The following is a 16,696-nucleotide window of genomic DNA, read 5'->3' as shown; positions in this document are numbered from 1 at the left end:
GAAAAGTGGGGAGATAAAGACGAAGCAAGGGCCTTGGGTTCAGCCACGGTGAGAATGGCTTTGTCCCTCAGAAGGTTGTGACTTCTTAGACCCTGGAAGCATTGTAACTAACATAACCATGTCTATGGGAGGACAGACTTGGAAAATTCACTGGATCCACCTAGCTTGCAGCCACAAACTGGGGAGTCTCTGTGCTCAGGTAACACTGTGCAGCTTAATCGAGCTCAGTGGTTCAAGTGCTGTTCAGAGAATGTCTACACTGCTTATTCCTACAAGATATAGCAGCTGTCAGCCCCAAACCTCCTTAGGCAGGGGCTTTAAACAAAGCTGGCATTTGGGCATTGCTTGTTCTTCAAAGTTTTGATCTGGCTGAAATGTGCAAAATTTACTTCGTGGTATATGAAGATGCTTTTGGAAAGCCAGGAGAGCAAACATGGGACAGCGTAGTTCTGGTGTGCAGCGAACCTGGGGCAGAGCAGTTTCAGTGTGCAGTGAGCATGGGAGAGGACTGGTCAGAGGGAGGGATTCCTGCATAGTAAACAGCCATGTCAGTCACCTTCTGCTAATCTGTCACATGGAAAGACAATGCTGTTAGAAAAGTCCAAATCCTCTTAACTCCCAGCATTAGAGTGTAAAATAAAATTGAAGTCATGAAATTAAAGCACAGGATGCAGAGAGAGCTGCAGAGCAGAACCTTCCCTGCCTCCTGGGCTGTGCCCTGGCTGATTTACACACAGCGACCTGAAGAGCAGTGCATGGAGCTTCGTTGTGGTGTAGCTATAAGGTTTGTAACCCAAAACTCTCCTAGAAGACCCAGGCTGACTTCACTGCAGCGTGGCAGAAGGTTCTGTAGGAGCCATGCAAACCTAAGATCTGATCTTACTTAAACCTAAAGTACTTGGCGGCAGGAGACTTTCTGCCCCACGGGCAGTCTGTGCCTCTGCATTTCCTCCTTCTCCGCGGGGCGAAGGGCTCCAGCGCAGCGGAGCGCAGGAAGCGCAGGGGTTTCAGCCAGAACGGCTGCACGGCGACAGTGCTACAGATCATTTCTGGTGGTTTCTGTGAGCAACATGGCACTCATAACTCAAGGTGTGACCCAAAATGGGGTGCTCTGGGTACAGAGGGCAGTCGAGTCAGTGCTCTCCACTCAGTGCTCGGGCCACACCGGGAAGAGTTGATTTTGGAACCTCCTGAGCAAGGGAGCTGGCATGGGAGATAGTGTAGGAAATCACTGTGCTGTTTTCACTGATAGATCTCTTTGGGGGCTCTGGGTGTGCCAACTCATCCTGCTGGCTGCTTGCTGCCCAGTAGAGTGGCCAGAAATCCCACTAGAACAGCTGCACTGGCAGAGAGCAATGGGTGGTTGAATCCTCTCTGTTTGTGGTGCACTCACAACGCAGTATTGCTCTCTCATAGACATCTCTCTTCACCCACACCAAAATTATCAGCTTGAAGTCAAGAGCTGAAATCACAAAGAACTGAGTTCATACAGAACTGCAGCATTTCTGTCACTGTGCAGATAAACAGGACGAGAAGGTATTTTTGAAGACCTGTGGAAATTCTTCCTGTTACATTGCTCTTTGAGCAGGAACGGCAAAAACGGGGAGAGAAATGTGATTTGTGAGTTTGCACAGGTCTCCTCCCTAGAATTCCAAGGGGCTCTCCTGTCAAATTATTCAACACCTTCTAAAAGTTTTGCATATTTAAAATGTAGGAAGCAGTCTGCTTGGTAAGTGCTGGCTGAAGGCACTGACACTCCTTCTCAGAGCACAATCCTTCCACCTCGCCAGGCAGCTGAGAGTGCTGTCTGGAGCAGCAGGTAAAACACCCTGTGCAGGCCTACAGCCTCTTTATCTCCCTGATAAGTAAATTCTAAGCTCGACCTCGCGGATCAATGTCACAGGTGAGTTACATCACCTCCTGCATCAAGCTCCTACGTCTGAGCTGCACTGAAAATGTTAAAAGGAGGGGGAGGCAATTTCTGTAGGAAAAAACCCACCCAAGTCTTAGCTGAAGTCTTGACTTGCCATCACTGTGCTAAAAGCATCCTTTTTTGGCAGGAGCTAATATTCTGAGCTGGCTACCAGCCTGAAACAAGTTTGTGGGAATCAAGTGGCACAAATGGGTGGCTCAGAGAAAGTGGAAGGCCTCCTGTGGGGTCATTTAACGTTATCCTGATGTTTCAGGTGTCCACAGTGTGCCAGGCAAGATACAGTCCTTGTGCCCAGGACATGGTCACTGCTGCAGTGTACAGAATCTGAGTGTCCCACGGGATGCAAGTGTCAGGAGTACAATGCTTGATATTGCCACTCTCATTCCACCAAATCCAATCCACGAGGAGATCACTCAGGGGCTGGGAGCAGACGGGTCGCAGGCATCCAGGGGGTGACATTCTTTTGGTTCTGGTTTTATCTCTCATTGTTTTTCAGCATACAAAATGCACACCACTGCAGCTACTTCTGTTGAACGCTGCGGTACAAATCCCCTATGCACAGAGACTGCTCTCTGCAGAGAGCTTGGAAACAAAAACCATGGCTATGCAACTGTGTGGCAGCTCTAAGAGTGCAACTGAGACTGATCTCGACTAAAGTGTAGTTGTTTGCTGAGTGTATTTTTGCTGTAACTGCTGACTTTTCAAAACACTTGCACCTCTCAGAGCTGTTGTTACGTCTCTAGCGGCAATAGCATCTATTTGTGGTGCTGAGTAGCGTGGGAATCCCTCTGTGAGATTCCGGTTCTCTGTGCAGTACCCAAAAGCTTGGGGCAGCTATGCAAATACAGAGCCTCAGGCTGTACACAGCCTGTGCAACTCACTCTCTGGGGGCAAAGCAGGTACCAAAGCAGTCATCTGAGTAGGCAGCAAACACCTAAAAATAGGTCTGGAGTTTTAAACTCACATGATTCATAGGTGGGCACATCAATCATCACAACACTGCCTTTGTTTTCTAGAACAGCTTCCAGAGAATTAAATATAGATGCAGGAGTCTGCAAGCATGAGCATCCCAGCTCATTGTTGTGAGGTAAACTATGAAGGGCATCTGTTGTGCCTGCTGCCAGCAGCAAAGCCAGGAGGGCTTCCTATTACACAGAGGACAGAGAGCCTCATTCTCATCACTAGGTGAGATGATTCCCAAGGCCGAATGCTGCAGTGAAGGTAATACATGGGCCAGCCCTGAGGTTCAGGCTGGGTGCTAGGAAACGTTTCTTCACTAGAAGGGTTCTCAAACACTGCAATGGTCTGCCCAGGGCAGTGCTGGAGTCACCATCCCTGGGGGCATTCAAGCAGCCTGTGGAGATGGTGCTTAGGGACATGGTTTAGTACTGACCCTTCAGTGCTGGGTGAAAAGTTGGACCGGATGACCTTGAAGCTCTCTTCCAAGCAGATACATTCTGTGATAACTTATCTAAGCACCCATACCCTACTCCAAGTGTCTTGCATGGACCATGAGTTGTAGTTCCAGGTGGTTTTCCAAATTCTTTTCAGAAAAGGCTTTTCAGGTTGGCTTACGAGAGCATTTAACAGTGTAAGCCAGCTGTGATTCCTGCATAGCATTTACACACACCTTGCTTCTTAAAAAATAACTACCAGAATCGGTTCTGAACTCATTTTATGCTGAGAGTGGTTTATATTTATGTGAACTTAACTTGACTGTGGTTTTTATGACACTTGGAAATAAAACAAAGCATAGAATCACAGAATGGCTTATGTTGGAAGGGACCTCAAAGATCATCTAGTTCCAGCCCCCCCACCAAAGGCAGGGACATCTCCTACCAGAACAGGTCTGCAGCACTACTTCTTTTTAAGCCTGCTAAACTATTTCTGTTCAAGCCTGCCTTAGACAATAGACCCGTGTGCAGGTCCACACTGACATCCATGGGATAATGCTCCCTCGGGGAGAATTATTGTTTGATTTGTTGGAAGTTTCACACCAACATTTTATCTTCCTTTTTCAACAACCCCAAGCAGCACTACAGGCTGGGGACAGAGTGGCTTGAGAGCAGCCAGGAAGGGAGCTGGCGGTAGTGGTAGATAGTTGGCTGAACACAAGCCAGCAGTGTGCCCAGGTGGCCAAGACAGCCAATGGCATCCAGGATTGGAATGGAGCTGCCCAGGGAGGTGATGGAGTTGCCATCCCTGGAGGTGTTCAAAAAAAGACTGGATAAGGCACTTAGTGCCATGGTCGGGTTGATTGGACAGGGATGGGGGATAGGTTGGACTGGATGACCTTGGAGGTCTCTTCCAACCTGGTCCATTCTATGATTCCTAGAGGTGTTTGTGAAGTGCTGTAAGCATTTACCACACACCAAGTGCTAGATGTTAATATCAGGGTGCCGTGGTGAGCAGAGCAGCACTGCCACTTTCTCAGCGTGCTGAAACCAAGCACAGGAACATTCTGGTTTATTTCTGCACGGCACAACCGACAGCATCTGACAATGCACAGATGCATCCAGCCCAGCACCTAGAGAACAAAGGCAAGCCTTTCTAATTACTTCGGATTCAGCCTTCCACCCTCCAGAAGGTTTTCCTCGCTGTGAAGCACTAAACAATTACATGCCACGTTAGAGGCAACAGGTAAAGCCTCAGCTCCTGCTGTGCAATACAAATGAGAAGCAGGCAGTTTTGCTCAGCATTCCAAGGGCACGCTGCTTACTTTGCTCCCAATGCATTTGCATTTAGGTGTGGGGATTTTGCAAACGTGGTATGACAGCTCAAAATAAGTACCTTCCACACATGGACAAATGTCAGGAAAACTACCCCTCTGCATTCAGAACAGCACCCAAGTGCACTGTCACCTCCAGTCAGACCGTGCCTGATGCCACCCAAACAAACGCATTCCCAGAGCCTTTCGGACCTCTTTCCCAGGGCGGGACAGGAGATATTGCCCACAAGCAACACCAGATATCAATTGCTGCTTTCAGCCTTCTACTCTAGTACTTTTCTCAAGCTGTTCAGCTCTGCCTATCTGAAACCTTGCTCAACAAACATTTACTTTCTGCCCTGCTTAATCCATCCAAATATTGCTGGAGCCTTATCAACAAATTTCCACCTTCAGACTTCGGCGAATGAAGGAAGTGGCATGTTAGTATTTGTTTATTTACTATCCTGAACAACACAACTGCCTTGAGCCTGACTCGGTAACAGTTCCTAGATGAAAACTTGGGCCACAAACAGAAAGCCCAGGGAGAAACGTCTGCCTTTAAACTAATCTGCTTTAATTCGTTAAGCAATCTGTTGACAAATATTCTCAGGGTTACTTTCCCCAACGCAGGAAAGGCGAAAGCTGTGAGGAATTCCCAGGAACAAACAATAAAGAGTAATTGCTTTCTTTTAAAGACAACTGTCAGAGCAATAATACAGTACTTTGCACCTTTGACTCCAGATAGCAAGCAATCGGCAGTGCACAGCAAGCCGACTTGTTAAATACCTGCTGCGGATTGTTTGCTGCTGTTTTAAGTCTGTGCAATGCATTTCTAATCCTCTGCATCCCCCCCGTTCCATCAGGGCGTGTCACACATCCTTTTGTCAGTGCTTATTAATTCGCCCTACACCCAGGCACATGACACACACTTGGGTACACTCTTTCTGTAATTCCAGTTATTTTTAACTAGGAATAAACACACCCAGTTACTCGGGGACTTGCAGGGCAAGTTCATTGCCTTTCAAGCACGTTGTCACTTCGGATGTGGAGCAGACATTTAAAATACTCATCCCTTTTACTACTGAGGAGTTGACTTCCTTTCCTTTAAGAGGAGTGATTTGACGCTAATGGGAAGTACTGAGGTGTGCCATTAAAATCTGAGACAGCCCCAAGTCTTCAACGAGGCTAAGGAGCACCTGCTGTGACACAGGCTTGTGAAAAGCGAAAGCTTCTCAAAGAAACACAGGCGAATTGTCCTGCTACTCTCCTATGACTGAGTTTCATTTCGGTTGTACACAGGAGACAACAAAGACTAAACCTATGCATTGTGTTCTGTAAGCAACATCCAGAAAAGAACCCCATCCACCCCCCAAGCCCAAACAAAGCAGGGAGTGAGGGGAAAGAAGGGGTGAAGAAGAACAAAGAGGGAACTCTTTACCTGATACTGTACAACACCTTCCCAGTTTTAGAAATCCTCAGCAACTTGTTGTCTGTGGTGACATCATGGAAATTTGCTCCCTTCTCATTGGCAAAGAATAAATCTGGCTTCCAAATAGAGTCCAGCATGGAGGGGTCCAAGTCCAGGGAGTCATCAGGATATTCACTGTAAGCCAGCCGCGAGTCGTTCCACTGCTGTCTCAAAAAAATGTTCACTCTGTAGTCCTACAGAAATGCCAGGTGAAAAGGTTACTAAGCCACTTACCGAGGGGCAGCCCACTTCAGCTTGCTTTGTGCTGCTACTGACTACTGAGCTGGTGCCACAGCAGATGCCTGTGGCACCCTTTAACACCGAGCTGTCAGGTGAAGATAGAGCAGCCCAATACTGCATAAACCAAACACGACTGATTCCATTTCCCAAGCCAAAATGACTGCAGCCTCCAGCTTTAAACACAGCCTGATTTCAGATGCTGCGGGTTAAATCAGAGCTACTTAGGTGCTCAAGAGACACTGCAGCTAGATACACACAACTTCAAGAGAGTATGTGAAAATACTAATTTAGATAAATTGCTTCCAATATGTAAATCAATTATTTCTAATGTCCTCATGAGTAAGTTGCTAATTCCAGCGGTGCCATATCTGTGCAGAAGAAATTAAGTCAGGATTTCTTATTTACTCTCTGCATCCTTTTTTGATCTACCTTATGCTTTTCTCTGTATGTTCCTTCCTTCATTCCTCCCTCTCTGTAGCCCATTAAAACGGTTTTAATTGCATTCTTCTGCACAGTGGTCTGCTAGTCACAACTGCAAAAGGCAGTAATTATGTAGAGGTTCATTTAGAACCAGCATTAATGCTGTGTCAAGAACTGGCTATTAAAGGGGAGTGTGAAAAGAGCTTTTAGGACCTAAGCTCTCTGGAGGGAATGGGAAGATACTGATGCTTGTTCTCCTCATACCGAATTTCAGGAGTCAGCAAATAAGAGCTTCTTCTGCCCCGTCTTTCCCTGCTACTGTAATGTATTTATTTGAATCACTACATTAACTGGCTTGTGAGCACTCCCTTAGAAATACATCCACTTCTCCTCGAAAGGGGAAGTACTTAACTATATTGATATTGATTCTGTTATCTGAAGGAATGTTTTATCAAATAGTGCAGCCAATAACTTGCATTTGCTTTGTGGTAACCACATCACATTAAAATGGCAGCACTGTCCTTTTGACTTGGGAAATGTTTGAGCTGACCTGGTTCAGTTGGGCCACTGAACTGCATCATCTAAAGAACTTTTCATCCTGGAAACATAAACGGTTGTTCCCACTCTGATCAGCGCTGAGGAAAGCAGCTTGTCCAGCACTTGGGCTCTCTGAACGAGCCCCTTCAAGCTTCAGCATTCAGGAGGCTGGTGCTGAGGGCTGCTGCTGCCCTCACTGACTATTTCTGACACCCAAAGTGGTGCAGGTATTGGCCCCATTGGGATGGATCCTTGCAGTCTCACTAGCAGAGTGCCTTTCCTTGCCTTCTTTATCGTTTTCATTTTGCTGCAGGGTAGGTTTCCATCCGTGCAGGAATGTCGGCTGATGAGAACAAGACGGACCTGCCAGAGGTCTCCGACTAGCACATGTATTGAAGGTCTGCTTCCCGCAAGCCGCTGCGCTTGCCGTGATGGTGCTGTTCCTACAGCTACAGACCAAACAGCTCCTCGCAGCTCTGAGCTTGTGCAGTGGCACCACATCTCGTGAGGACACACTAACCCTAAGCGCATTTTACCTTGTTCCCTGGTCTCAGAAACTAAGAGTGCCTTTTAAGCTCATATGGACAGTTTCAGCTGTGAGATCAGGGGAGCAGGTTTTTGTCCTGCAGAAGGGAGAGCAGGAGCTCTTGTCAGCTGCTGCTGTCGCAATAAAATTGCAGCAGCTATTTTTGCTTACTGCCTGGTATTTTCCTTGGAGATAAGATATATAATGAAGTCCATGGAAAGCAGAGGGATTATTTCCCCCCTATGGCTTAGAAATCATAAATAAGTCAAATCAGTGAATTGTTTCAAAGTATCTAGAACAAAATTTGTTTTCATGAACTTGAGCAGCTGGGGATTTAGATGCAGGAAAACAGCCTGAAAGATCCCTATTGGTAGAGGAACTTGCACATGCTGATATATATTATACCAAAACCTGGAATGAAACCAACAGCACTGCACAATCTTTTTCAGTCTGTACCTTCATAAATACATCAGAGCCACCACACTAATAAACTTAGAAATGCTTTCCCCTCTGCAAGCCTTGTCATTAGAAGCAAAAGGGCAGTGGAAACTTTGCTTATGCTAGATAAACTTTCACACATCTCTCTCTCTACATATATATATACAGATATTTTAATAGCAAATAGACCCAGAGATATACCATGCACATCACAAACTCACAGCTACTTCTCCCTCCTGTATGCTGGCAAAAGCAGCTGAGAGGGCTGTGTTCACACAGCCAGAGCTGCTCACGTGCAGAACTCTCCGTGTACTTTCCCTGTGCTAACATTAGAACTGTTTCCCAAAAAAAACCTCTCCTGAGGACTCTACCACAACATGGAGCCCAGGCAGACTGCAGTGTGTATTTTGCAAACTCCTGAGGGTAGAAGTGGGTGGACTGTAGTAAAACACTTCTACATAACCACAAGTACACCTGCTCCACAAATCGCTTCTGACAGCACCACGGCTCTGAACGAGTGTGGACTTGAGCAGTCAATCTCAGCTGCAGCATCAATGCCAGTGATAGCTCAAGGCAACTCAGATAAACAGTTTTCCTCTCCTCTCAAGCCATAACACCAGGGTAATACTGGCTTGCTAAAGGAATGTTCATCTGATCAACTTTAGTAGATTCATCTGAAGATTTGGGGACTCAAGCCACAGACATCCTTGGTTTCTGCTACATCAGAAGTTATCTTCTGGCAAATCCATGGCCACTGGCTTCACTGCCCAGAGCTTCAGCAAGGCTGTGGGTGCCCTTGGTCTCAGGCACTGCTGTGGGAGCAGGAGCCTCACTCCCTCTTCAGTGCTACTTTCTGTTCCTGAACTGACACTCAGACCTTAGCCTTCCTTCCATCTTCCCCTCCAACAGCACTGATCGTTCAGGAATTGAGTTGGATGTCTGAGACAAAGAGCAGCCTTACTTGGCTTTCTGTGTACAAGAAGGGCTTGCCTCTCTCCCTCCCCACCTAAACTGTGCAGGCTAACTGAAAGAAGTGAATGTCTGTGGGCTTGAGACAGAAAAGCACTTGGGTACCTCTGTAGCTAAGCATGTAAGGTGTTCCCAATGGCTTCAGTGGGAATCCCTTATGCATTTAAAACCATTCAGGTGAGCTAATCAGGATTTAACAGGCTCATTTGTACTTACGCTTCTTTTTCCTAATGGAAGATAATATCCTACAGCCAGCCACTGCTAAGCTTTGCAAGTAAAGCAGTGGGAATTTGCCTGCTAACACGAGTACTCCTAGCTGGGATTTGATGCATTTGGCCTGGCAGAGAACCTGCTGCATGGTGTCAGTCATTGATTATGGGCCACAGCAACAATAGCAATGTCCTTATGGTTAGCCTTTTCTGCAATTAACAATTAGCTCATCAATGCACAAACTGCTCTTAGCTTTCCCCACAGCTGATAGCTAGAAATTCCTGGCCACTAGCAAAACTGAACGTCTGAAAGCTTTGGGATGCTGCCCAGCCTGATGTAGATTGCTCATCTGTGATGCTCAGCAGCAGTCATGCTGTAGAGTGAGTTTTCTGCTGAGCACTGCATGTGTGAACGTTACCAAAAATAGACACAGAGCTCACTGGCAGAATTGCTTTCTTCAGGGAACTTAGTCAGGAACATTTTTTTTCTTTCTTTGACAGTCAGGGCTTAAATGAAAGACAAGGGAATCAATGGAGACACTTCCAACAGCTCCACCTCACTTCTGGCATTTCTGTAACCTATGTTTGTTTTGGTATAATACATATCACTGCAAGAGGGAAGAAACCTATTTCATTTGGAGAAAAAAACAAGGCAGCTGTGATGCTGTCCCATATGTGCAGTGCAATGCAGAGGGACCAACGAGTTTCCCTTATATTTGGGGCCAAAGCTCATGAAGAAACTTTGGAATTCATTTATTTGGAGGGAAGCAGCACAAAATCCTGGTTTAATCCTGAGTGAAAGGCGTCAGCTTTTAGAAGAGTATGCCAAGCATAAGAGTTCTGCTAGCATCCTACACAGGGATCAGTTTCATCCTGGTGTCTGCCCTAGTCAGAGAACAGAAGCTACTTCTGCTAGCCTTACTGAGAGCCTGGCCTGCTGAATTTAGAGGGGCTGTGCCTGTAATCCTGTTTGCCATGGTCATTTCTGCTACTGAAAGCTTCTTCATACAGGTTTTTGTCTCCCAGGTTGCCAACGAGCTGCTGTAGGTCACCCAAGCTATGTTCAGCACACACACATGGTTTCACTAAGCACTCCTGTCCTCTGAGGCAGCAGTGTCTCCACTGAATTTACAACCCAGGGCTTTCAATGAATCATTTAGCTTCATGTCAAAACCATCAAGAGCATTTTATAGGGGAAAACGAATCCTAGGAATCAAACAAAGCTTATTATTCATCACAAGGGAGGCCAATATTTTTACCACATGATTGCATCTATTCAGCAAGGCAAAGTAGAAGGGACAGAGCAGTTTTAAACCATCCTATAAGTAGTCACAATAGCCATTAAAGAAGCAACATCATTAAGGAAATCAATACACAACCATTGACCAGCACCTAAGAAGACTCTTCCCACACCTTGAGCAGACACTGTGGTCAAAGCAAGAGAAGAAAACCAATAGCCTTTGCTTTCATCTGCTTGAATGTTTGGCTGGTTTCAGCAGAATGTGTTAATGAACATTGCAAAGGTGCACATTAACATACTTGATAGAAGGCAAAATGCAATGAGGGGATTTAATCAAAGCAATGGAGGAGTCTAATTAATGCAATCAGCATTAGGTCGTGCAAATATTTTCATTGAATGCCATCTTGTAAAGCCAGTGAGGTGCAGGGAGTTTGCTACTTAACGATGTGCTGATGCCTCTGCCTGCTCGGCTGGGCCAAAGGGGCTGCACCCACAGCTACCCCCTCAGAACCCCTCAAAGGCAGAAAATCAGAGAATCAGAGAATCACAGCATCAGTCAGGGCTGGAAGGGACCACAAGGATCAGGCAGTGCCAACCCCTCTGCCATGCCCACGGGCACCCTACCCTAGAGCAGGCTGCACACAGCCTCAGCCAGCCTGGCCTCAAACACCTCCAGCCATGGGGCCTCAACCACCTCCCTGGGCAACCCCTGCCAGCCTCTCACCACTCTCCTGCTCAACAACTTCCTCCTCACCTCCAGCCTCACTCTCCCCACCTCCACCTTTGCTCCATTCCCCCCACTCCTGACACTCCCTCACAGCCTCCAAAGTCCCTCCCCAGCTTTTTTGTAGCCCACTTCAGATGCTGGAAGGCCACAAGAAGGTCACCTGGGAGCCTCCTCTGCTCCAGCCTGCACAGCCCCAACTCTTTCAGGCTGTGCTCACAGCAGAGCTGCTGCAGCCTCTCAGCATCCTCCTGGCCCTGCTCTGGACACTCTCCAGCATCTCCACAGCCCTCTTGTCCCAGGGGCTCCAGAGCTGGATGCAGTACTCCAGGTGGGGTCTCACCAGAGACCAGAGCAGAGGGTCAACCTGCTGGCCACACTTCTCCTGCTGCAGCCCAGGCTCTCATGTTGAGCTTCTGGTCCAGCAGCACCCCCAAGTCCCTCTCCTCAGGGCTGCTCTCCAGCCACTCACTGCCCAGCCTGGATTTGTGCTTGACATTGCCTCAACCCAGATGCAGGACCTTGCACTTGGTCTCACTGAACCTCATGCCCACCTCAAGAATTCCAAACACCTGGAAATTAAGCCTGTTGATGTTTTTGTTATAGCAATATGTTTTCCCCTTGTTATTTTGAATCTAATTTTAGTTTTCTTTCAAGGTGTTTTAAACTGCTATGGATGCATTCTCTTCAGTCTGACAATCTCAGGGGGGTTCATGGCTCTGTATTTCATAGCTTGTCATTTACAGAGGAGTCTTTTCCACACTATTTAAGAAAGCAAACTGCCCCATCACTAACTTGTCCTGTATCTCTATAAAGCATTAAACAGTAGGGAGGAGAAGATTTGTGCTCCTGCCTTCCTGGGGCACTGCTTCGTGAAATGACCTCCTGAAGCCAAACTGGGTTTGAGTGCACTCAGGCAGTTGAGGGAAACGCCTGCTCTTCCTTCAGAGTGTGAGGACTGCAAGGCAGCATCTGTTCCACTGCATTAAAAACCACTCCCGTGGGATCCCTTCAGTCCTTCTCTAGGGACCAAGTTCATTTTCAGTTACCAAGAGCTCACTCCTACAGGATGCTAAGCACCTTCATTTCACCTGGCTTCCACAAATGCAGAAAGACCCTGACAAGGCAGGAACCCCAGGACACTGCAGGAACCTCAGGACACTGCAGGAACCTCAGGACACTGCAGGAACCTTAGGACACTGCAGGAACCTCAGGACACTGCAGGAACCCCAGGACACTGCAGGAACCCCAGGACACTGCAGGAACCTCAGGACATTGCAGGAACCTCCGGGCACTACGGGAACCTCAGGACACTGCAGGAACCTTAGGACACTGCAGGAACCTCAGGACATTGCAGGAACCTCAGGACACTGCAGGAACCTCCGGGCACTACGGGAACCTCCGGGCACTACGGGAACCTCCGGGCACTACGGGAACCTCCGGGCACTACGGGAACCTCCGGACAGCAGAGTTAGGAAGCAACTGGTTCCAAAGGAGCTGTCACAGTACCCCGGGGCAGTCACCGAAGGCCGCAGCAGCCATTCGGAACCTGCTTTGCGGCTGCGGCAACTTGAGGAGTTTGAAGTCACAGAATCGCTGAGTGTTAGGGGCTGGAAGGGACCTTGAAAGATCATCCAGGCCAACCCCTGCCAGAGCAGGAGCACCTTTGAGCTTTCTTGTCTTTTTTTTTAAAGTCCAGTTTTCATTTCTTTTTATCCCACCTCTCCCTATCTCCCTCCTTTCCTCTCCATCTCCTCTTTCCCCCCATCTCCCTCTTTTCCTCTCCACCCCCTCTTTCCCCTCCTCTTCCTCCTTTCCCCTTCATCTCCTTCCTTTCCCCCATCTTCCTCTTTTCATCTCCACCCTCTTCCTCACCATCTCCCTACTTTCAGCACCACTTCCCCTTCTCCCCCACCCCGGACATTTCCCCTTTCCCCTCCTCACTCCCCTCCCTCCCCCCCAGAGCACCTGGGTGCTGTTGGAGGCTCCTCCCACCCCAGGTGTGACCACTTTGCCCTCCCTGCCCACTCCTCTTTATAATGGCCCCAGGAAGTCAGCAGCCCCAAGCTTGCCCATCTGGGCAGAGGATCCTCCTCCTGGCATCACAGGTGAGTGCCCCTGGTGCACACTGGGTGACTGGTGGAGGGGACAAAGGCCGGGGGGCCTGGTGGCCCCCCGGTTAGACAGGTTAGAGACTCAGTGGTCCCTGTCACATCACCCCTGGGTGCTGGCTGGGCCTCCTTACTCAGGCTGAGCTCCTCTCTGTTTAGCTGCTGCTCTCTGCTTGCTCATGGTGAGCTGAAGTGTTTGGTGGACCTGGAAGCTCACAGGTGGGTTGTATTGTGTTGCCATGGAATTGCTTTGGTTGGAAAAGCTCTCCAAGACTATCAAGCCCAACCTTCAACCCAACACTACTGTGGCCATTAAACCATGTCCCAAAGTGCCAGGGCCACACATTTCTTTAACACCTTCAGGGATGGTGACTCCACCACCCCCTGAGCAGCCTGCTCCAATGCCTATCCTCACACCAAAGACATTGTTCCTTATGTCCAACTTTAACCTCCCCTTGAAGGTTTAGGTAGCTGGAATCTGTCACTGGACTCTTTTTAGGGTGGGTTTAACTCGCATCTTGTCTAGGAGCTCTTGATAATCACATTATAGTAAGGAAAAAATAACAAACATCTCTCTGAACTAACCCAAATATTCAGATGTGAGTATGCTTGAATAAATAATGAACATCTCCATTAGGAGCAGAGCCTGAGGGAGCTGGAGCTGTGTTGCTGGGAGAAGAGGAGCCTGAGAGGTTATCAATATGTGCAGGGTGAGTGCCAGCAGGCTGGAGCCAGGCTCTGCTGGGTGATGCCTCATGACAGCACAAGGGGCACTGGTGCAAACTGAGGCATAGGAAGTTCCATGGAAACATGAGGAAGAATTTTTTCCCTGTGAGTGTGACAGTGCCCTGGGACAGGCTGCCCGGGGGGCTGTGGAGTCTCCCTCCCTGGAGTACTTCAAAACCTGTCTGGATGCTTTCCTGTGTGATCTGGTGTAGGAGATCCTGCTCTGGCAGGGGGCTTGGAGTGGATGAGTTTTGGAGGTTCCTTCCAGCCCCTGACATCTGTGATTCTTTGTTCATTGCTTGAAGAAGAAGGTTAAAAATCTCAACATCTTTTAAAATGGGCTCAGGGAAAGTATTTTTTATGTTTTTAGAAAACACTGACAGAAAAGAATAGTCCCTTCTAGATTAAAAAAAGAAAAGGGTTGGACTAAAGTCTGCTTTTCCATTTTTTTCACCTGACTTCATTGAGCCTGTATTTGGGGAAATGTTAAAAGAAAAATCCCACCTTGAAGTGAAAGCCTGAGCTATTTAGATATGTCTACATGCCAATACATCTGAATGAAAACTCTGATGTTCTTTATTTGGCCTGGATTGGTTTTTTTTGCCTGATAATGCTCTCTGAATTCAGCCCAAATGCATGTTCCAGGTAGCTGGAGTCCCATCATTTTCTTACAGCCACTTCAAGTTCTGCATTCCCTTTGGTTACTGATGTGGCTGCAGTTCACAGAGGCTGTAAGTCGGAGAGGACCATTCAGGTAGCCCTGCCAGCATCATCCCCAGAAGCAGGGGCTCCAGAGGGTGGTGTGAAACCTGCTCCAGACATGGAGTGCTCGGCAGGAGCCTCACAGCTGGGCTCCAGCCCTGCCTGTGCCTCTTCAGCACTGGTGAAGCCTGGGAAACCTGCTTTGCTGCCTCCACAGCTGCTGCAGACAGCAGTGGGGTCCCTGTATGTCTGCACTATGGCCACTGTATTAACCATAAGCCTGTATGGTCAGGCTTGGCAGCTGAGTTGAATACTTTACATCCATCATTACATAGCTGGTTTGTCTATTTGATTTTAACCAGCTGGTAGGTTCTTGGACGTTTAGTGACTCGGTGAACGCCCCCACGGCATGAGCACCCTATCCTACAGCACATCCCACTCCTTCACAAGATGGCTTCAATGACCAGTCCCACTCACCATTGTAGTTTCTGCTATTGAACCAAAGCTGTTGATAAATATGTTGCAGGTAACATTTACAGGAGGACCTGCAAGTTGAACAATAGATAGAGAAATTGACAGGTTGTGTTCAGGACAGATATTAAGGATTGCTGTTGTCTTGCCAATGGCATCATAGCACTTACCATGGTGGTTTCTGTGACTGATCCAAAACTGTTGATAAAAATATTGCAAGTAACGTTTACTGGAGGACCTGCGGAATGCAATAACAATGTTGCAATACACATCGGAAGAGAAGCACAGACCCCGCAGCCGCTGCGCCTGGCGCTGCGTGGCTGGAAGCAAGCAGAAGGTGAGCTCTCCCAAGGAGGGCAGGTGAAGCAGCAGCAGAAAGCATTGTCAACACCGATTCAGTTCGGCTGGCTCCGTGGAAGCTGTTACACAAACACAGACCTGCAGCCTTGCCTCCGGTGAGATCTGCGAGAGCTGAGCCGGGGCCCCAGTCCCGCAGCTTCTGCTTTATCCACTGCACCAGTGCGGAACATGCTTCAGCACTGCCACCTCCTCTCTCTGCCCTCCATATCGGGCTTCAGATGCAAAGATTCTCTCCCCACACCTATTCCACTCTGCATACAAAGGCTTGCCACCGAAATTCCCAGCAAGGTTCACACTTTGACTTCAGTCCCCTGGAGAAAGGACTTAGACAAGCAGCTCTCCACACACCTGATCTGCAGCTGTCTGCTTGCCATTAGTAAATGTTTTGTCAGCAGCTGCTCTGGTTTGATACAGCTTCCACTGAACAGCTCTTTGTAAATCTCTTCCCTCCCACCTCCTTTCCTGCTATTCAGCAGTCACTGACGTGTAGCAAAATGAATGAGGACTTAATATTTAATTAGTTGTCAATTAGCCTCCTGGCTCTTTAGGTGTGATGAAATAAATAGGGGTTCTCGACTGGATTAATGCTCAGTGCCTGAACTGTAGTGACAACAAGTGGATGCAAGTGTTGGGTGTCAAGTACTCATTGGACTCCTTTTTCCTCGTTGTTAAAAGCATCATTTCCCTTATATTAAAAACACAGTGCTCAGAATGTCAATACCTACAGCTGGTTACGTGTTTAGGTTTGAAACTGCTTTGCAAATGATGGCAGCATCATCACTTTCTTTTAAAAAGAGAAAGATAGGGCCTGTGCCCAGTGAAACCCGGGGTGCCATCAGCTTCCTGAGTGCCAGCCTGCCTGCCTTCAAGGGAACAAACGTGTTGGGTCCTGGCAGGACACATACAACAGTTGTG

At 47.9% G+C, this 16,696-nt stretch overlaps 1 protein-coding gene across 7 annotated transcripts in view; it reads right to left on the bottom strand.

Annotated features, from left to right (window-relative positions):
- GLRA2 (glycine receptor alpha 2) overlaps window positions 1-16,696 on the bottom strand; it is a 114,412-nt gene that overhangs the window by 79,859 nt on the left and 17,857 nt on the right. For 3 of the 7 annotated variants that reach the window (XM_064152119.1, XM_064152123.1, XM_064152121.1), the window contains exons 3-4: window positions 15,592-15,659; window positions 6,079-6,302 (exon numbers count right to left, since the gene is read on the bottom strand). In XM_064152119.1, the coding sequence (XP_064008189.1) occupies window positions 6,079-6,302; window positions 15,592-15,659 (292 nt within the window). Of the gene's footprint in view, window positions 1-6,078; window positions 6,303-15,427; window positions 15,496-15,591; window positions 15,660-16,696 lie in introns of all 7 variants that reach the window. The other 4 variants (XM_064152120.1, XM_064152122.1, XM_064152125.1 and 1 more) reach the window with 3 other exon arrangements.

Source organism: Pogoniulus pusillus, chromosome 12, assembly GCF_015220805.1.
Source record: "Pogoniulus pusillus isolate bPogPus1 chromosome 12, bPogPus1.pri, whole genome shotgun sequence".
NCBI classification, from domain to species: domain Eukaryota; kingdom Metazoa; phylum Chordata; class Aves; order Piciformes; family Lybiidae; genus Pogoniulus; species Pogoniulus pusillus.
Note: the sequence above shows the minus strand (reverse complement) of the source record. Positions and strands in the feature narration are given on the sequence as shown.